Raw genomic sequence first — 22,486 nt, 5'->3', positions numbered from 1 at the left:
TAAGAGATCCTCATTGCCTTTTTACTGTTGTGTTTCCTATGTTTGTCCTTTTCTAGTTTGCCCAGAATATTCAAAGAAAATCTCTGGTGTTGAGAAATTTCCTGCTAACTCCTCTTATAGAGGACTGCAGGAATACAAGAAAGGCAAACATGCCTTCATGCCTGAAGAACAGGAGGGATGTACCATATTTTTATGGCTCTTTCTAGAGTTCATACATCTATTTGTGAGTGTAATGCCCTAATGACCCCATCGGCTTCCATTTTCCTCCCTTTCATGTGGCTACATTGAAAATTAACTTTCAGCCATGTGAATTTTCAGGAGCAAATGCAAAGGAAGACATTACTTTTACATTCTTTGGGACCATATTAAAATCCATCCTTGGTGACCTAAACTACACAGTAAAACTCACAGGCTTTAGAGGCAAACTCAGCAGATCCAGCTGTGTCTAGTATCCTTGCCTCATCACATGTTCAACCCTTTTGCCTTCTGACTGACATTTTCCTGGGAGCTGATACATCCATCAGTTAGAGCACTTTAATTTGCCCCATTTGTACTCAGATTTTATTTTGTCTTTTGGTGCACAGGGCTTTCTTCGTATTATTTTCATAATCTCTATGATGTTTATATCCAGTCTTCTGCAACTGAGATCTAAATGTTTAGTCTATGATATTGTTGCACTTATCAGTGCCAGGAAAGATCAAAGTGAGAAACATCTTTAGAAAAATAACAAAAGCCACAATTCATAGATGTTTTACTTACCTTTGTTCAAATATACATATTCCTGTGATCTAGTCACTTCTAAGAATTTTTTTTTCTGTTTCCAAAAGAGAGCTATTTTCTTCTTAATTGATGTATCCTACTTAAGAAAAGGTACTTAGATTCAATTAATTGTCTCCATTTCATAGAACACAAGCTTTAAACACCCTGATGTAGGTTGGAATATAGAGGAGTATGTCTTTTGGAAATTTATTGAGAATATACTGAGGAAGACAACATTTATCTTGGAATAATATTTGAAAATATGGAAGTATTTTTAATTACCTTTCTTGCATATTTTATGTTTTTACATATCAAATGTTATCCCCTCTTCCCCCTCTCCAATACCCCTTCTCCCCACTGCTTCTACGAGGATATTCCCACTCCCACCCACCCAATCCAACATCAACAAACTGGCATTACCCTGCATTGAGGAAGCCTTCACAGGACCAAGGACTTCTCCTCCTATTGATAGTAGACAATGCCATCCTCTGTTACATATGTGGCTGGAGTCATGAGTCACTCCATGTGTGTTCATTGGTTGTTGGTTTGCCCCTGGGAGCTCTGATGGGGTCTGGTTGGTTGATATTGTTGTTCTTCCTATGGTGTTGCAAACCCCTTCAGCTCCATCAGTCCTTTCACTAACTTTTTCATTAAGGTCCCCTTGTTCATTCCAATGGTTAGCTGCAACCATCCTCATCTGTATCAGTAGGGCTCTGGCAGAGCCTCTCAGGAGACACCCATACCTGGCTCCTGTCAGCAAGTACTTTTTGGCATAAGCAATGGTGACTCGGTTTGGCGGCTGCATATGGGATGAATTCCCAGGTGGGACAGTTTCTGCATGGCCTTTTCTTCAGTCCCTGCTCCACTCTTTGTCATTGTACTCATAGGAAGACCTATGAATATTTTGTTCTCCCTTCTAAGAAGAAATGAAGAATCGACATTTTGGTCTTCCTTCTTCTTGGGCTTCATATGATCTTTGAATTTTTTTGTTATGTATTCCAAGCGTTTGAGCTAGTATCCCCTTATCAGTGATCAGCATACCATGTGTATTCTTTGGACTAGGTTACCTCACTCAGGATGATATATTCTAGGTCCATTCATTTGCCTAAGAATTTCATGCAGTCAATGTTTTTCTTTTCCATCTTTATTAACTTGGGTATTTCTTATTTACATTTCGATTGTTATGATTGTTATTCCCTTTCCCGGTTTCCAGGCCAACATCCCCCAACCCCTCCCCCTCCCTTTCTATATGGGTGTTCCCCTTCCCATCCTCCCCCCATTACCGCCTGCCACCCAGCAATCACATTCACTGAGGGTTCACTCTTGGCAGGACCAAGGCTTTCCCCTTCCATTGGTGCTCTTACTAGGATATCCATTGCTACCTATGAGGTCAGAGTCCAGGGTCAGTCCATGTATAATCTTTGGGTGGTGGCTTAGTCCCTAGAAGCTCTGGTTGGTTGGCATTGTTGTTCATATGGGGTCTCAAGCCTCTTCAGCTCTTTCAGTCCTTTCTCTGATTCCTTCATCGGGGATCTCGTTCTCAGTTCAGTGGTTTGCTGCTGGGATTCGCCTATGTATTTGCTGTATCCTGGCTGTCTCTCAGGAGAGATCTACATCTGGTTCCTGTCAGCCTGCACTTCTTTGCTTCATCCATCTTATCTAGTTTGGTGGCTGTATATGTATGGGCCACATGTGGGGCAGGCTCTGAATGGGTGTTCCTTCTGCCTCTGTTCTTAACTTTGCCCCGTATTCCCTCCCAAGATATTCTTGTTCCCCTTTTAAAGAAGGAGTGAAGCATTTGCATTTTGGTCATCCTTCTTGAGTTTCCTGTGTTCTGTGCATCTAGGGTAATTCGAGCATTTGGGCTAATATCCACTTATCAATGAGTGCATACCATGTGTGTTTTTCTGTGATTGGGTTACCTCACTCAGGATGATATTTTCTAGTTCATTCCATTTGCCTATAAATTTCATAAAGTCTTTGTTTTTGATAGCTGAGTAATATTCCATTGTGTAGATGTACCACATTTTCTGTATCCTTTCCTCTGTTGAAGGACATCTGGGTTCTTTCCAGCTTCTGGCTATATAAATAAGGCTGCTATCAACACAGTGGAGCATGTGTCTTTGTTTTATGTTGGAGAATCTTTTTGGGTATATGCCCAAGAGAGGTATAGCTAGGTCCTCAGGTAGTTCAATGTCCAATTTTCTGAGAAACCTCCAGACTGATATCCAGAATGGTTGTACCAGTCTGCAATCCCACCAACAATGGTGGAGTGTTCCTCTTTCTCCACATCCTCACCAGCATCTGCTGTCGCCTGAGTTTTTGATCTTAGGCATTCTCACAGGTGTGAGGTGAAATCTCAGGGTTGTTTTGATTTGCATTTCCCTTATGACTAAAGATGTTGAACATTTCTTTAGGTGTTTCTTAGCCATTCGGCATTCCTCAGCTGTGAATTCTTTCTTTAGCTCTGAACCCCATTTTTAATAGGGTTATTTGGCATCCTGCGGTCTAACTTCTTGAGTTCTTGTATATTTTGGATATAAGCCCTCTATCTGTTGTAGGGTTGGTAAAGATCTTTTCCCAATCTGTTGGTTGCCGTTTTGTCCTAACCACCGTGTCCTTTGCTTACAGAAGCTTTGCAGTTTTATGAGATCCCATTTGTGGATTCTTGATCTTAGAGCATAAGCCATTGGTGTTTTGTTCAGGAAATTTTCTCCAGTGCCCATATGTTCCAGATGCTGCCCTAGTTTTTCTTCTATTAGTTTGAGTGTATCTGGTTTGATGTGGAGGTCCTTGATCCACTTGGACTTAAACTTTGTACAGGGTGATAAGCATGGATCGATCTGCATTCTTTTACATGCTAACCTCCAGTTGAATAAGCACCATTTACTGAAAATGTTATCTGTTTTCCATTGGATGGTTTTGGCTCCTTTGTCAAAAATCAAGTGACCATAGGTGTGTGGGTTCATTTCTGGGTCTTCAGTTCTATTCACTGCTCTATCTGTCTGTCTCTGTCCTCAATGTTTTTAATATCTGAGTAATACTGCACTGTGAAAATCTACCACATTTTCTGTATCTATTCCTCTGTTTAAGGGTTTTCCAGCTTCTGGTTATTATAAATAAGGCTGCTATGAACATAGTGGAATATGTGTCCTTGTTATGTATTGGAGCATCTTTAGGGTATATGCCCTGGAGAGGTATAACTGGGTCCACAGATAGTACTATGTCCAATTTTCTGAAGAGCCACCAGACTGATCTCCAGAGTGGATCTCCAGCTTGCAATCCCACCACAATGGAGTGTTTCTATTTCTCCACATCCTGACCAGCATCTGCTGTCACCTGAGTTTTTGATCTTAGCCATACTGACGCCTCTGAGGTGGAATCTCAGTGTTGTCTTGATTTGCATTTCCCTAATGACTAAGGATGTTGCACATTTCTTTAGGTGCTTCTCAGTCATTCAGTATTCCTAAACTGAGAATTGTTTAGCTCTGTACCCCATTTTTAATAGGATTATTTAATTCTTTGGACTCTAACTTCTTGAGTTCTTTGTATATATTACATATTAGTGCTCTATTAAATGTAGGATTGGTAAAGATATTTTCCCAATCTATTGGTTGCCATTTTGTCCTATTGTCAATATCCTTTGCCTTACAAAAGCTTTGCAGTTTTGTGAGGTTCCATTTGTTGATTCTTGGTCTTAGAGCAGAAGTCATTGATGTTCTCCAGGAAATTGGCCCCTGTGCCTATGTGTTCAAAGTTCTTCCCCATGTTTTCTTCTATTTGTTTCAGTATATCTGTTTTTATGTGGAGGTGTTTGGTCCACTTGGACTTGAGCTTTGTACAGGGTGATAAGAATGGGTTAATTTGCATTCTTCTACATACTTATCTCCAGTTGAACCAGCACCATTTATTGAAAATGCTATTGTTTTTCCACTGGATGGTTTTAGCTCCTTTGTCAAAGATCATGTGACTATAGGTGTGTGGGTTCATTTCTATGTCTTCGATTCTATTCCATTGATCTACCTGTCTGTCTCAGTACCAATAACATGTGCTTTTTCTATCACAACTGCTCTGTAATGCAGCTTGAGGTCAGGGATGGTGAGTTCCCCAGAAGTTTTTTTTATTGTTGATAATATTTTCGCTATCCTGTGTCTTTAAGTTTTTCCAAATAAATTTTCAAATTTCTCTTTTTAATTCTATGAAGAATTGAGTTAAAACTGTGATGGGGATTGCATTGAATCTAAATTGCTTTCAGCAAGATGGCCATTTTTCCTATATTAATCCTGCCAATTCATGAGCATGGGAGATCTTTCTATCTTCCGAGATCTTCTTCAATTTCTTTCTTCTGAGGCTTGAAGTTCTTGTCATACAGATCTTTCCCTTACTTTGTTAGAGTCACCCAAGCTACTTTATATTATTTGTGGCTATTGTGAAGAGTGTCATTTCCTTAATTTCTTTCTCAGCCTGTGTATCCTCTGAGCAGAGGAAGAGCAGATTTGTTTGAGTTAATTTTATATTAGCCACCTTGATGAAGTTGTATATCAGCTGTAGGCGTTCTTCGGTGGAATAATTGGGGTCGCTTTAGTATACTATCATATCATCTGCCAATAGTGATATTTTATTGTTTTCATTTATGGGGAATAAGTGTCTCTAGTGTATTTTAATCTCTATAACTAGTCATATATTTTGTATACATCACTAGTTAAGCATAAAAACTTCATAAAAACTAGATTTTTGGTGGCAAAAATAAGATTGGGATTCAGGTAATGTAAACCAGTGTAATTTTTGAAAAGAAACAAAGAAGGCAGTGAGTGTATAAAATCAAGTTGGTCAAAGCAATATTGAGTAACTGGGGTTCTGAAGGAGGGGATAAGAGATACTTTATTTAGTTAAAATTGAGTCATGTGTGAATGAACCAGCAACCCTTGTCTTTAGCTTCCTGTGGTTTTAATGTGGAGCACCTATCTGATCAAACTCAGGTCCATGTCCACTCTGTCCTTATTGGCAATTTGCAAAGCAGTCTCTGCATGGATTAACATCAATGCTCATAGAATTACTTGCATTTAGTTTCTCCAAATTAGAAGAAGCTTCTAAAAGAAACTCATAACTCTATAAAGCAATAGTCATATAGTAGATATATGATTTAATATTTGCAGGCTTCTTTGTCCTTTCTTGTAATTGTTATAAATGCTTTGTTGTGCAGTTGTAGCATGCAGAAGAGTGCTTAACAAAGGGCAAGGCTCTGTTAATTGTTGACCAATCATCCCATTAAAATGAAATCTCTGAAATTGAATGGAAAAATTATATTCATGAATTTTAAATATGATGGAATATTTTATGAGAGGCTTGCTTATATTTATCTTAATGTGATTAAACAATCTAAATAATAAATACAGTCTGCTTCTATAGAGTTCTTTCATTTAATTTTTCATGGAAGTTTTAGCAATTAAGAAGAAAAATAACACTATAAATTGACTAGAAAAACAGAAAATGAACTCAGGCATGTCTGTAACAGATGGCAAAAACAAACTCATCATTGTTACCACTTTATTATTTCTCATCAAATTCATTATTGATTCTAACGTGTGTATCTCCATCATGTTTCCCTAGATAGAGGGGAAAAGGCTTTGTATATTACTCAAATGAAGAGGGAAATGCCTTTGATGAACTTTTCACATAAAGAATGGAATTTGATTATACCTAACTACAGACACTTGGTATTCACATAGCATACCTGGAGACAAACAGGGAATGCAAATCTTGAAGCAGGCAGAAGGTAAGACTTAGGGGAAGTACTGTAAAAGACAAGAGGTATAATTAGAGAAATTTGTCTCCCTCCCTATATTAGGAGCAACTGTCAAGATAAAGTTTGCAAAGTGCCAATGCTACATTGCTGGATTCAGAAGAATAACAAAGAATTTGCAACTCTTTTTTTCCTGAAGTCTTCTCCCATTAATATAAATAAATCACTGAGATTTTGTAAGAAGTGAAATAATTTTAAATATAATAATTACACAAGAAAACTATAACTCAGTACAGAGTCTTTGCCTAGCAAGCAAAAGGTCTTGGGTTCAATGGCAAAATAGAATGTGGCTAAAGTGATGGTAATGTTGATTAGCACGATGCATATATATTTTAAAACAGCTGGTTATACTTAATTATTTTACCAGCTATAAACTATCAGGCAATTTTATCAGGTTTAAAAAAGTAGGGTTTATCCATACTTGGAAAGGATGTAAAACTAAAGCTCTCACATGCTGATGTCAGGAACAAAATGATACAACTGCTTCCAAAACATTTTACCAGTTTTCTTTTTAAACTGAAGCCTATATCAATACATGATCAGTTATTTCAAATTTTGATGTTTAGAAATTTTCTCAACAGAAATGATAACGCAGGTGGACATAAAACTTGCACATAATTCTGATAATGGTTTATCTTATAAATGAGTGGACATACAAATTCAGGAATTAAAACAATATTACATCAGTTGGTAGGGAGAGCTGACATCTTAGCACTTCACTCAACCAAATTAGGAAACACATACACACACACACACACACACACACACACACACAGAGAGAGAGAGAGAGAGAGAGAGAGAGAGAGAGAGGCATGTGAATGTGTATACTTGTGCACACACACATTACATATCTGCTTTCGTATGTGGATCTAAGGCTAAAATGTATTCATAAATGTATATCAATGTGTCTAAATGTTGGTAAAATGTGAAAACCTAGAAAGTAGTGAAGATGCTAAAAGTGGTCACACAAGACGTAGAACACACAGCCAGTGAAGTATGGTGCACCCGATATGAAAGCCAAAGACACTAGACATAAAGGTACAAGAAGAGACACAGGAGGATGAATAGCAAAAGGGAGGAGGAAAAGCTACTAAAACACACCTTATATGAAACTATCATAAAATATCTATATATTATACTCTATGAAATATTAAAGCTTTAACCACATTTATTGTTAAGTCACAACTGTTTCTGCTGTTGCATGCTCTTTATGTAGCACTTTGCAGCCAGGTCTACATCTTCTGTATGTCCCATTTTTACTGTATTTCTTCTTCCATGATCCCTGAACCTGAAAGGGAGTGGACTAATTTCCTGTTTATTGCTGCCACATGTTTTCAGAATAGCTTTTGTCTGTATGCACAGGACTGGCCCTATCAATAGTCAGTCACCAAAAAGGGAAGGAACAAAAGAAACCCTATTTCTCCCTATTGGTTAATAATTATTCTGGAAGGAAAGCAATAACAGTTCTTAGCAGGAGTACAATGGAGGCTTCCAAACACCTTGTCACACACATAATTCTAGTTAAACTGAATGTGTCTAAGAAAGAATATGCAAAAGTAAAAATGAATGTACAAAAGAGTTTGACGAGGAGGTCTTAATAAGAGTGGGAGGGGGACTAACTAGACTGGATATTTTGAGAATTTAGAAAATACATTATTTGTTCCTGAAATTGCCCAAGAACAATTCACTACAAGTTAAATATAATGGCAAGGAGGGTCAGACTCTCCTCCAAGCCCATGCCATGGCATGACCAAGAAGTGTAGGTCCAACCCTCCTGCTCTCATTTCCTTGGGGACAGCTATGCCAAGTTGCCCAAGCAAGGAATGAGGCTAGATTTTCTAAAGCACAAGAAAGTTCAGGTCCTGCAGATCCTAAGCTTCGGGTCCTCCATGATGCAGGGCAACAACAGTTGTCCTCACAGGAATCACAGTGATCCAGTATTGATAAGTGAGCAGAAGCCCGAGGGCTCAAACCACATCAATGACTCCTTGCAATGAATATATGCAAGTAAAGCTGTTTAAGCAATGTGTGTGTGTGTGTGTGTGTGTGGGGGGGGTGATACAGAGTGACATACTACAGTATACACATTGAGATTTTGTTGTTTTGTTGCTTGTTGTTGTTTTGTTTGGGTTTTTAAGTTTTCTTTTTCCTAATTCAGTGGAGTTTACAAGAGCCAAGGGTACATAAGGGGGGACAGATTGATAAATGGGACTAGGGTGCATGATGTGAAATTCACAAAGAATCAATAAAAGAATGAGTAGTTCTCTAGAAGGTTAAAAACACAGAGAATATCATTAAACCATATTTTATAAAACATTTTGAAAAGCTTAAGTTAATTATTGGTAAGTTAATAATTAGTTTAGTAATTAGTTTAATAAGCAGTAACTTAGAGTCAAACAGGCCATAAGATGTGTGTTAGTTTATTTTTTTTAATTTATAAGCCTGCAATTACAAAAAGTATATATTTTTATCCAGAGACTTTAGATAAAGAAAATTGCAGCAAAGCATTATTGTCAAGTCTTTCATATCAGAAATAAAATCCATGAGCTTAAAATTATTATCTGTGTGATTTACAGATTAAGCATTCACATTTCCCCACAAAACATCTAAAGCAATTAATAGCGTCATATTACAGCTATAAAACACCAAAGGCACTGTTTTAGTAATGCTGCGTGGCCACCTAAGATGACTTTCTGGAACTGTGGTCAAGCACAATATTCTCTGAATGTTGACATTGATTCTTACTAGGGGACTAAAATATAAAGGATATGCCATAGTAATTTGCTCAGTGAATGTATTCATGAGTATCCACTGTAAATTTAAACCATAAATTAGAAGGAATAAAAGAGAAACATGACTTAAGGGATGTAGGAAATATATGTGAGGGAAACTGATAAGAAGAATTGATAAGACTGTACTGTCAGACATACTGTGACAATGGATGGCCCAATGTTTGATGATTAGATGAAAATTATTTCATTTTAATGAAATTAATTCATTTAAATTAGAGTTTGCCCTTTGTTTCTTCCTTGAATATTAAAAAATATTTTGTCTCATGAATTATATGTATAGCATTTTTTTAATGAAGAAATACTGAGGGAGTTCATGAGTATGAAGCCAGAAAAAGTACAATGTAATTTTCTCTGAAAATATGTTTAGTGCTAGCTGACTTTGAGCTTTTTATGAGTGTTCTTTATTCCTTTCAACTGTCATTCTTACAATGTTTTAACTACACAATTCACAAGGCCTTTAAATGATAATTGAATGTAATAAATTACATACATGTGGAAATATATATAATTTTTTTACTTTATGAAGAAATACATTTATTTTACTTTACATGATCAATTATATTTATATGAACCTCTGTAACCAAAGGATATACTATGGTTTTATAAAAGAATAGTTTATGTATTGCTCATTAGAAAAATTTATCTCTTGGCAATTTATATAATGAACTGACAACTTCATAGATACCGTAGAACATCATACCTTTTCCTGACTTCACCAGGCACAGTGCCAGTCTTTCTCTGTCCATCTTTCATGAGAAACTTGAAAAGATGTGTGACCAGTAAAAAATTCTGGATTTTTGATTGAGTTTATTTTAAAAATAATTATTTTTAAAATGACTACAAAGTAACCAAAGATAAAGATAAAATCCAATTATTATAAATCATTACTACATTATGAACCAAATACATCAAGTAATATAATAATCATTTAATAAATAAGTATGTCGTGTAATATTGTGTAAACATCATGAATTGCTTATTACACGTTATCATAGCACTGAGTGTCATGTAAATGTGATTTTAAGTAAAAATATTTCATCTTTATCTATCCACTGGGCATTATATTTCAAATACTTTGATTCAAATTGTCATAGGTTGTTTCTCTTTTCTTAAAGTTATGAGCTGCTATAAGGATAAAAGTTCTGAAAACGTATATTCAAGTAACATTATACTGATTGAGTAGGTTGTATTTATATATTTAGCAAAGCACATTAACACATGCAGGTGAAAAGAATTAATGAAAAAAGAGGCCATGGCTTTCCAAAGGAACAAAGGTGATTCTGGGAGAGGTTGGAGGGATTCAGTGAACACAAAGGAATGCAATTATATTCTCAAGAAAGAAAAGAATTTTTAAAAATAAACAAAAGATACGAATAAAACGGTTTTGTTTTCAGTTCTCTTGACTTTGAATCTTTACTTCTGCTGAGGGTGCTTTACTGCTCCCCTTGTCCTCTGGACTCAACTCACACTGTCTCCTCAGCGATTCTTGCCTCCATCTGCCTCATGCATCATGAGGAGCCTAAATAATTTTTCATACTTTGACTGATAGACTTTCCACATCTGCTAGACTTTACCCGAGTTGCCTTTTCCTTAAGGCAACTCTTTTTATACCTTAGTTATTCTGTAGGAGTTCTTGGGTGGAATTTTGCGGATCAATTATGTATGCTATCACATCACCTGCGAGTAAAAAGACTTTGACTTCTTCCTTTCTAATTTGCATCCCCTTGATCTCCTTTCGTTGTCTTATTGCTCTAGCTAGACAGTCTTGTCTTGCTCCTGATTTTAGTGGAATCACTTTGAGTTTCTTTCCATTTAATTTGATGTTGGCTATTGGCTTATTGTGTATTGCCTTTATTGTGTTTAGGTATGTTTCTTGATCTCTCCAAGACTTTCATCATGAAGGGCTGTTGGATTTTATCAAGTGCTTTTTCGTCATATAATGAGATGATATTTTTTTTCTTTCAGTTTGTTTATATGGCAGATTACATTAGTGGATGTTCATATGTTAATCCATCTCTTCAAGACTGGATGGAATCTTACTTGACCATGGTGGATATTGATTTTGATGTGTTCTTGGATATGGTTTTTAGGTAATAATTATTGAGTATTTTTGCATCAATGATCCTAAGAGAAATTGGTCTGATATTCTCTTTCTCTGTTGAGTAGTTGGGTGGTTTAGGTCTCAAAGTGACTGAGGCCTCAGAGAACTCAGAGAAGGGGAGGGAAAATTTGGGAAGGGGTTGGAGAGGGTAGGACTGGAAGGAGAGGAGGGATGAAGGCTGTGATTGGGATGAAAGGTGAATAAATAAATATGTAAATGAAACATTTACACATTCAATTATATGAATTCTTGTGCATTTTCACCAAATGATATCTACTTTATTATTGTTTGTTTCTGACAATAATTCAGAGAAGACTGATGTTATGACTGACATGCCCTTTATTTTATGTCTAAAATATTCAACAAGATTATCACTTTTTTTGGTAGACAGGAAGTAATCTAAATAAACACTTGTCATATGTTGCTCAAATTAAAATATCTCATGTATCAACAATTTGATACACCATGAGAAAGAATTGTAAAAAAAAAGAAACTTAAAAAATAAGAACTCAATATATATTTGTAAAATTTAACAATGTTTCTTTTGTGTCCCTAAGGATTGTCTCCCATAGTTTAAGAAAAGAGAACATTAAGTACAATGGGGAGGGAATATACGTTGTATAAATAATATTTAAGCTTATTTTACTTATATCATGGTATATATTAATAAATTACATCTTTAGGAAATGGTAGGTTTATGGAAACATATTCTGTTAACAAATGAGTTGTATTGAAGAGCTACTATGTGATTTCTAAGACAGATAATCCTGTGATCCTGAGCCTAGCTCTCTTGGGATCCTCAGCATTTAGCTTAATCACAGCACAGAAAACAGAGCATAACGTTTATGTTATGAACCCTGCTGAGATCTCAGGTGATTTCCAGATGCACCAGCATCATGGAAATGGGAAAGCTTGTAAGGTGACCCCCAATCCAGCTGCTGCTGTGAAAAAGTCTGAGTCAGAACCACACACCTGGTTCAGCTCAAGCCTGGGATCCTACAGACATCTTAATAATAATAAGAAATGATCATGTTTGGTGAATATTTAAAAGCGATTTACCACTAAACAAAATGTCAGTCAAGTCATAGAAATCAAACTACAACTATTCAAAGGGAATGAAATAAAAATAAAAGATTAAGGAAACTGTGTTGAGTTGGCACTGTACAGAAATTAACAGCCATATTGGTCTAGAAATGTTGAACTTAAGTTTTTTCCATTTGTACAGGGGTAACGCACTGTATTAAATATGTAAAGTCTTAAAAAAAAGATTTTTAGGGGGAAGCGGAGGTCTTTTTCTGTGTAACCTGGTAAGAAGGTTGTGGTAGTTTGAATATGCTTGGTCTGAGTGGCACTATTTGGAGGTGTGGGCTTGTTGGAGGAAGTGTGTCACCGTGGGCATGGGCAATGAGACCGGTTATCTTCCTAACCACGTGGGAGCCAGTCTTCCCCTAGCGGCCTTCATTTGAAGGTATGGAATTCTCAGCTCCTCCTGCACCATGCTCGCCTGAATGCTGCCATGCTCCTACCTTGATGATAATGGGCAACCTCTGGACCTGTAAGCCTTCCTTCCCCAATTAAATGTTATCCTTATAAGAAAAAAAAAGAAAAAAAAGAAATGTAAATAAAAAAATCTAATAAAAGAAAAAAGCAAAAAAAAAAAGAACTTCAGTTACCTGTGAGTAATATTTCATACTGTAACAAAAGTACAATTAAAGCCTAAATATAGAGGCAGAGATAAAATATTTAAAGCAACAATGAACAAACAAACCGTGGTTGCCCAAAATTATAAAATTAGATGTACAAATACAACCCTCTGAATAAAATATATTATTTTTTTACTTATTAATGCATTATGTTTCTGTACAGTTGTCACAGTGTGTGTTTAAGTTAGAGCACAACATTCTGTGGGCAAGTTTCCATCCACTGTAGAATCCTGAGTTTGAACCAGGATTATGCAGCAAATGCCTTTACTCAATGAGCAATTGCTCCAGCCAAGAATTTATTTATGACCATTAACAAGTAAATTTTAAAAAATCCAAATATACAAGTTTCTGAGAACTAATGACTGAGACTTGAAGAAGAACAGAATAATTACACCTTATTCAAAGTAAAATAAGAAAAATAACTATAACAAATCTCTCACTCAAAGCAACACATGCATGCAAGCATATTTTTCGAATTTTTCTCTCATATTAACCACTGTTTTTCACCATCCTTTTCTCCCAGCCCTCCCACTCCATTTTCTATCCTTCAGATCCACTCATCCCTCATTTTTCTTCAGGATAAAAAAGCCTCCATTGGATGCAAAGAGAAAAAAATATTACCAATGAAAAAAAGATACACAGGCAGTAGATTATGAAAATTAAGGTGAGATGAACACTTCTTAATCAAGTAAGAGTTGATAGAATTTTAAATATTAGAACTACAATTCTGCATGAAAATTTAAAATATATTCTTTGAAATGGAAGATGGTTGCTTAAACCCTCTATAAAGAATATGAACATGAATAACACATTGTCATAGTTCACAGTGTGATAAATATCCTGTAACAATAAATGACTGTTCACAGGAACAATGGGTGAACTGCGTTATTTACAGCACATATAGAAGGAAAGAGTAGACCAAAATTTAAAGAAACATGAATGTCAATATTGGTTAAGATTTTATTTTGTTAGAAAATTAATGCTTTTGTATTAATGAAATGATAGGATGTGGAAAAAGTAAGGAAAAATATAGCCCCTTAAACACAAATGTTGTATATATACCAATATTATTTTGAATGTAATGAAAAAAGTCAATTGATGAGCATAGATACAGAATAATGAAAGATTTAGCAAAAGCAAACAGAGTCTAAGATGGTATATTGTAATATAACCATTAGAAATTACAATAAACAAGAATTGCACAAAATACTCCTTTTGTTTAGTAAATATACATATATATATGTATAAACACTCTATGTGTTTATGTATTTGTATATAGCTGCACAGTAACTTCTATGTTTATTCAAAATACAAATTACAAATATCTACATTAATTTGAAAGAATATTAGTCTCTAGAGATAACTCAAGTGAGTGTCCTCAATGTAATCCAAGGTAGGTAGTAGTTGAGATATATTATCCAAAGTAAAATGACATGATTTGTAAAAGGAAACAAATCAATTCATCAAGAGAATATCATTCTATATAACAGTTAACAACATAATGTCTCACAGTACAAAAAGAGAAAGTAACATAATTAAAACAAAGAGGAAATTTTCTACCATTGTAGTGACAAGTGGATCATACATTTAACTAAACATGAACTATAAGGATATTCCTTCTAGCAAGTCTTTTATTGTTGTGGGATATTTATCACACTGTGAACTTTGACATTGTGTTATACATATTCATATTCTTCATAGGTGGTGTAAACATTGAAGATACAGAGTTTGAACAGAATTATGACAAAGAAAGATTTAATTATCTCAGTGGTATGTTTGAAATTATGACAGAATATTGTACTAGTTACTTTTCTGTTGCTCTGAAGAAGCAACATGAACAGGGCAACCTATAGGAGGAAGATTTTATTGAGGGCTTGTTTAAAGTATCAGAGGACCAATCTATAATCACTGTTGTGAGAAGCTTGGTATCAGACAAGAAGCCATTGTGCTGGAGCAAAAGCTGAGTTTACAGCTCGTTCACAATCTGGAGCAGACAAGAGAGCTGCCTGGTTGGGAATTTTTCACCCTGGAAATTTATCATCTCCAGTGGCACATCTATACCAATAATGTATCTCCAATTCTTCTCCCAAAGTTCCATCCATTAGGGACCAAGCTGTCAAACATGTGGGGTTTGAAAGGGGTCATTTTCATTTAAGCCATGACAAATATTGAAGTTTTTTTGCTTGTTTGTTTGTTTGTTTGTTGTTTGCTGGTTTTCATGGCACTGCTTTGGGAAACTTACCATAAGTGTTTAAAATACATGAAACCATGAAACTTTAAGAAAATCTAGTTTCCTCTCCCAGCAGTAAGCAAATGCTACTAGTTCCTCAGCTAGCGGTGGATGTCGTGCTGCCTGCCTTCCTTCTCGCTGGGATTTTGTTTGGTTTGTGCTTCTAAAGCATTTATACAAGGTGTTCAGTTGCTGTTAGTTCATGTGTGCGATTGCCCTGTTGAGTCTGGGAAACACTGTTTCTTCGAAGTCATCGAGGACTTCTGGAGTCCTACAGTCTTTTCATCATCCTCACATGCATAGATCCCTGAGTCTGGAGGTAGAGGATATGATGTAAACCTCCTTTTTTAAGGTTGAGAAATCCGAAATAACTTAGTCTCTACATGTTAACCAATTGTAAGTCTCCATGTTAATTGGCATCTACTACAAGAAGATTCTGTAATGGATATCAAAAGTAATCAAGAATTGTTTTAGCCCTATGTTAATTTAGCCAAATAAATGTAGTTTGTTTTCCCTTAGGACCCACTATTTAACTTGCCACAGATTTTTGGCCTAATTGCTACTGTCAGTATGGATTACATTTTATAGAGTGGACATTAAGTTCAGTCCGAAAATACTAAGTCACCCCTATGATATTTGTGTCATTACTACACCTGATATATGGACCATACCCCAAGGGAAGATGATGCTCAAGTGTAGTCTGCCAACATAAACTAGACTTAGGTTTTAAAAACAAACATGAAGTTGTATGGGTAGAGAGGTGGGGAAGGATCTGGAAGTAAGTGGGTGGGGTTGATAGGATAAAATACTTCATATAAAATTCTGAAAAATTAATAAAAACATTATGAAAAACACCAAACTTTATTCAAGAAAAATTAAATAATAGAATTAGATCTATATTTAGATTATAATAAATCTTCAAATTCGGTTAGAGTCAAGGCTTCTAATAAGCTCTTACGGGCTTTAACCAAATGGGATTTAATTGAACCTGGAATAACAGTAGTTTTTTTTTCCCCTACATAGAAATCTGACTCCCAGATGTATGGGTTCTATGTAGTTTCCTTCAATTAAAACTCAAAAGTGAAAAATAAAACCACATTTTCTTCTAGTATTTTATTATATTAAACAATATGCTTACCATGCTTCTGTAAAAAAATTATTTTAAATAAGTATTAGAATAAAAACAAATTTACTTAAACTTAGACATGCAATGTGATCATCAAACTTCAAACTATAAATCCACATTTAAAATTATGTCTTTATGTTGTATATTTTGTGGACCTGGTCTTATTAGTACAGTAGGCAGATGGTCCTTTGGCAGGACACCAATGCTATAATTTAAGTAAAGACTGAAAACCTTGGTTTGATCCTTTCTAGTTAGCTATGGCATATGCTTTTTTTTTTTTTTTTTTGGTTAACATTCCAAACATGTTTAACCAACCAATCAACATGGCCTAGGTTTTTTTTTTTTTTATTGGTATTCACTTCAGTAACTTGAATCCACAGATATAAGCAGTATATAACCAGAGAGTTACAAGTAAACACAGATTATACATGCAAATTTCTGCTCACAAAGGTCACATGTGCAGGTACATGAATTAGAAGCGTGCTTCTAGAATTATGGCCAAACTTTTAAAATGCAGAAATGTAAAATTACATCTTGAAAATATAGATGGTTTACACACTTCAAAAATCAAATGTTGCTTATACCGGAGATGTTTGACAGCTACAGGATTCAAGTGACAAGCAATAGGTTCTCAAGAAATTAATACTGGTCAAAGAGAACGGTAATATTTTTACATTTCACTGAAATAACATTGACTACTAGAATACAAAACCTAGCAGGAACTCAGAGGAAAAAATTACAAATCTAAAGCCAATTACTTAATATATCTTATCATCTAAACAGCATGACATTAAAAGAAAACTGCACCTGCATTTGAATTCCAATCTCACATGAATGAAGTTCTCTAAAAATGCAATGCAACCGAAACAGCTTCCAAAGTCAAATGAAAAGTCTGCAAGGCTCAGATTAAAATGTGGAATGTTTCAGATGAAAAGTAATAAAAAATACAATTGGTTTTGTACTTTATTGAATGGAATCAAAAGTTGACATTTCTTTGAAGCCTTAAACTACTAAATTTCAGTTTTCTGAATGGTTCTATGTTATCTTTCTCTTAGTGGTGCAAGTTGTTTTCCATAGCTTACTTACAACAGTCAAATCTCTAGGAAGTACTTTTGTCTGTTGTCACTGATGAAACAAAAAAACTTTTTCATTAACTTAACCGTATGTGTACTTTTTGCTATAACACTTAAACACATGAACAGACATCTATTATTTTCCACTAAAACAAAAGAGTACAGTAGTTTTCTAACTATCAGTATTGTATTTAAAAAAGGCTAACATTAAAATCAAAGAACCATTGTTTTCTTTGAAATAATTAAGCTTCTTGTACATCTTAAGTTTCCTTCTTCTGCCTCCGTTCTTCTGCCAATTTATTCAGAAATTTCTTTAATTTCTGATAATGAGGAAGGCTGCTGCAATGAGTATTCTTTGCAACTTCTTCATTTGTATAAAAGAGTGAACACAGCTTACAGTAAAACCCTGTTTTAGGTATCACATAGTCTATACCAACAGGAACATTAGGCTGATATGGTCCAATTCTATACTCATCTGGAATTGTATAGTCCTCCTTGTTCTCATCATTTTGGCCATCTGAATTATCACTTGCGTCTTTGTTTGGATCATCAGCATTCTCAGCAGATTCAGCACCTGGTTCTGTATTTTCCTCATTTTTAATCCCATTTTCCAATGCAGCTTCATTTTCTTGATCAAGTTCCTCAATCTTGTCCACCTTTTTAAGTTTTTTCTTGGATGTTGCACTTGCATCTTTTTTCACAGCTTCATCTGAAGGCTCCTTTTTCCCATCAGAAGATACATCCCCTAAATTAGCAAGATCAGTCTCATCACCCACTGAGCTTCCACTTTCTAGTAGTGCTGCACCTTCTTCCTCATCGACAAGCAATTCATCTTCAGATTCAAGAAGCATACTGGGCTCCTGTTCTGTCTGGTCATCCTTGGTGTCTTTCTCACCCTCCTCACCCGACTTCTCTTCTTGTTCTTTACCCTCAGCTGGATTCTCAGTCTTCTGAGCACCATCAGTTTTGGACTTCTTATCACTTGGAGATTCTTTTCCATCTGGAGAATAGGATCTTTTCCGAGACTTATCTTTTTTCAGTAAGTCAATGCCTCTGTTAGGAATCCTCAGCACCAGTTTTTTATATTTCTCAGACAAGTCAACTTTAACACATCTTCCCTGAAACCAAAGTGCCTTCTTTAGACAGCGGTCAACCATTGCCATTGCATCTTCTCTGGTTTCCATCTCAATAAAAGCCTGACTTTTCATCCTCATCAATATATATAATTTTTTATTTTCCCATAAGGCTCTGCAAGCTTGAGGACAGCACTGTCAGAATAGCCAGAATGAGGTAAATTGCTGAGATGTATCACACGTCCAAGTTCTTGCTTTTGATCAAACTTCTGATCTGGTTTTCCTTCAGGTTTCTTTATTCTCTTATACTTCTGGGATAAATGAACTCTCACTGGCTTGCCAAACACTAATGCTGGTGTAGTTGTATAATAATCCACAGCAGCCTGAGCATCTTCTGTGGTCGCCATTTCAATAAATGCCTCATTAATTTTATTTAGAATCAGATGATTTGAAATGACTCCAAATGGTTCTACCAGTTGTAATAGCTGGTATCTCAAGTTTTTTCCTCGCTGAAAATCCATAATGTGAACAACTCGGCTGGTTTCCACTCTGCCTTTTTGCATGTGTCTTGGTCCCTGTAGGTTCCCATTACCAGCACCCAGATTTCCTCTTGGTCCAACTGCTGGTCCTCCAAGATGAAATGAAGGAGGTGGCGGTCCCAGAATTCCCGGTGCTGGGTTTGTTGACTGCTGCAGCATGAATGGATCACCCATTGTGTGTCCAGTATCATTGTCAGGATTCCATTCTGGGTAGATTTCAAGAAGAAGCTGGCATCGACGACTGTGACTTGCTCCATTGATATGTTGACTCCACTCCTTATTAGAATGAACTGGCAAATCACATATAGAGCACAGATGGGGATAACCCTTCGGTAAGAGTCCATGGAAGTCTTCAATATTGCTACTTGGAGGAGCGCCCCTCTTTTTCTCAAAGAGAGATCTCTCTTGTAAGGGGCCAGGACCACGTCCCATTCTCTCATACTCACTGTCAAATTTATGATAGTTATGCGAGGTCTCACCAAAAAAAGAATCATCCCTACACCTTTCTCCATCTCTTAATCTGTCATCTTCATAATCCATTCTGTCCTAATAACCAGATTCTTGAGAACGACTTCCATGGTCATAATCAAGCACTGGGTTGAGACTAGGACCACGATCATCAAAACTATCTCTTCTAAAATGCCTTTTTTCTTCCCAATCATCCCTAGGAACTCTGTATGGTGGCTCCCGTGTAGCAGATCTGCCATCTCTACCATAACTCAATGTAGGGCCTTCTTCAGTTCTCCTCCTTTTAAGCTGTAGAAGAATTTGGGGCAAGTTCTCAGGAGTAATCTTGTCCTCTGGATAACGACTCAGTTCATCTAAGTCTCTAGCAGACAGACCAAAGCTGGCCAAAATATTACTGGCCTGATCTGTATCTCCACGGTGTTGAGAAGACAAAGGGAGTGGACCTCTACTTCCAATGTTAAATATAGACTGCAAATTATGGGAAGAAGTACTAGCAGAAGACAGTGCACTATGAGCTCCTTGTTGATTCAATGAAGAACTCATTCCAAGATTCATTAAGTTAGCAAGACGTGCAGTACCCTGGTTCATCCTTCCAAGAGATGCTGGCATACTTAAAGACTGGGTAGCAGCAGCAAGAAGGCCTATTCCTGCTGCAGACAGGTCACGCCCATGACCCTGTGAATCCCTACCGAGAGACTGCTGGAATGACTTGGACATTGTAGAACTATCTCTTGTCTATTTTATAGATCAAAAAAGATGTTTTAAAAGACGGCCAAAAAGAAAGCTCAAACTAGAAAGCTAGGTTAACTTTGCTTCAAAAATGGTAACGCCAAGAAAAAGGATCAATAAGGACTGTAGAATCTTCTTCAAGCTGAGAACCAGCAGACAACTCTTAACTGGATTTGAGGGGCAGAGAGGTGATACTATGCATTTTATTCCAGATAATTTTCTCCATTGTGGTTTCTTTCTGTTCCACTTTTAGTTTTTCACACATTTTTTTATTTCAGAACAGCTTGTGGTGTTGCATGCCTTTAATCCCAGTGTTGGGGAAGCAGCAACAGCAGCAGCAATCTCTGAGACTGAGGCTAGCCTGATCTACACAAGGAAACTCAGTTTCAAAAATAAAAACAAAAAGGAATTTTAAAACAAAGAGAACATATTCTGTTCAGATGTACTAGATTTTTGTCATTTCTGAACATTCCAATTTCCAATTTGTTAGAAGCTAGTTTACTTTTATCTTAATTCTTAAAAATGTATGATACTAAAACCTATCAGAGTCTGATCTGATTAGGACCTCTGTCATGTATACCTACATACTCATTTTTCCAGATTACTAAAGCAAATGGCACATACCTGCTGTCTTAGCACTTGGGAGACAGAAGCAGGAAAAGCTGGAGGCCAGACTGGGTTATAGCGCCAAGACCATAATCCAACACACAACAAAACCCCCAAATAGTAAATGTAACTTTCATATTTCAAAAAATTACCAGGCAAGAAATCAACCCTAGTATATTAATCTTCAGAGACAAGATTTTTGGGTGCATTTTTTCTTTAACACATTTCTTCAATAAATCAAAGTCGACATCAGTGATACTTTCCTTTCCAGGTAATGGTATAAGCATATTACTCTCCTCTTAAAATGTTATTTAAAAGTAGCTGTATAGATTTCCATTTCGAAATAACACAGATCCCCCCAAAAAACTGAAGTTTTCAGAGTCAAATTTTATGTGCATACCAACAAGCCCCAAACCTTTGTTCATAACTGATTAAGAGTGAAACCACTCAACTCAATCAAGTTAAAATAGCATTCTTTAAAACCGCCATTATTAATGTTTACCAAACACAATCTGACTGTTAGGATAAATTCCTTTAAGTGCAACCTTTCCATTTTAAGGACTATTTTTTAAGGACCACACTGGTAGCATTGTCATTATAAAATTAAGACTTAAATTCTCAAGCTGGGAATGGTAATGAACATCATTTAACTTCAGTGCTCAGGAGGCAGCAGCAGGTCAATCTCTTTCTTGTGAGTTCGAAGCCAGCCTGGTCTAATTCTTCCACTACAACTGCTCACCTCCGCCGCCCGAGGAGGCAGGCTGTGCCGCCACTACACTCCTAACATGGCGGCCGCCGCTCGGGCGGCTCACATACGCAGCGCCGAAGGAGGCAGAACGGCATATGCTTTTTTTAAATGGTAGATTGGAATATATACTATAATGAATTATAAATAAGGACATATGGCACATATCCGTCCATATTTAGTGGAGTTCATTTAATATTTTTACTTAAATATTTTAATTAATATGATACCAACACACATATTATAGCTTTTAACTCTTTTTGATTGGATCATAACTTTACTCCTTCAGCAAATTTTTCTTCAAATGTAATTTCTAATAAAACTTTCCTATTACTGTCAAAGAATGATTAGATATGTCGTCTAGTTCTGTAGACAGGAAGATCTGATATCATGTGACATTCAATCATGAATTGCTTGATGCTGGTTTTCTACTCAATGCTGTATTACAGGTAATAAAATAATACATATTGAGAATTTGGCAGTATATATTTTCAACTACATTAATTATCTTAGTCATACATAATCTACACATATATATGTATGTATATATATTGCAATATCAGCTATTTTGTGTAGGGTTTAAAATTTTTATGTGCGTGAAATTTATTAACAATGATTTTATGTATATATTATTTGTAATATGTTATCTTGAAATAGTTTGATTATACTATTGTCAAGCAAAGTCAATTAATATATATGTGTTTGTTTATATATTTTTGTGATGAGAGCATCTATGCCT

At 35.9% G+C, this 22,486-nt stretch overlaps 2 protein-coding genes across 2 annotated transcripts in view; one reads left to right on the top strand and one right to left on the bottom strand.

The window, feature by feature from the left end:
• Ppial4g (peptidylprolyl isomerase A like 4G) overlaps positions 1-22,486 on the top strand; it is an 823,057-nt gene that overhangs the window by 112,942 nt on the left and 687,629 nt on the right. The window lies entirely within an intron of this gene.
• On the bottom strand, positions 17,273-20,838 carry Matr3-ps2 (matrin 3, pseudogene 2). Its single transcript, XM_063274822.1, is given in 2 exon segments — positions 17,273-18,810; positions 18,813-20,838. Coding segments are annotated over 2 exon segments (2,535 nt in total). The 5' UTR covers positions 20,385-20,838; the 3' UTR covers positions 17,273-17,847.

Source organism: Rattus norvegicus, chromosome 15 (genome assembly GCF_036323735.1).
Source record: "Rattus norvegicus strain BN/NHsdMcwi chromosome 15, GRCr8, whole genome shotgun sequence".
Lineage (NCBI taxonomy): Eukaryota > Metazoa > Chordata > Mammalia > Rodentia > Muridae > Rattus > Rattus norvegicus.
This window is presented reverse-complemented; position numbering and strand designations above follow the sequence as displayed.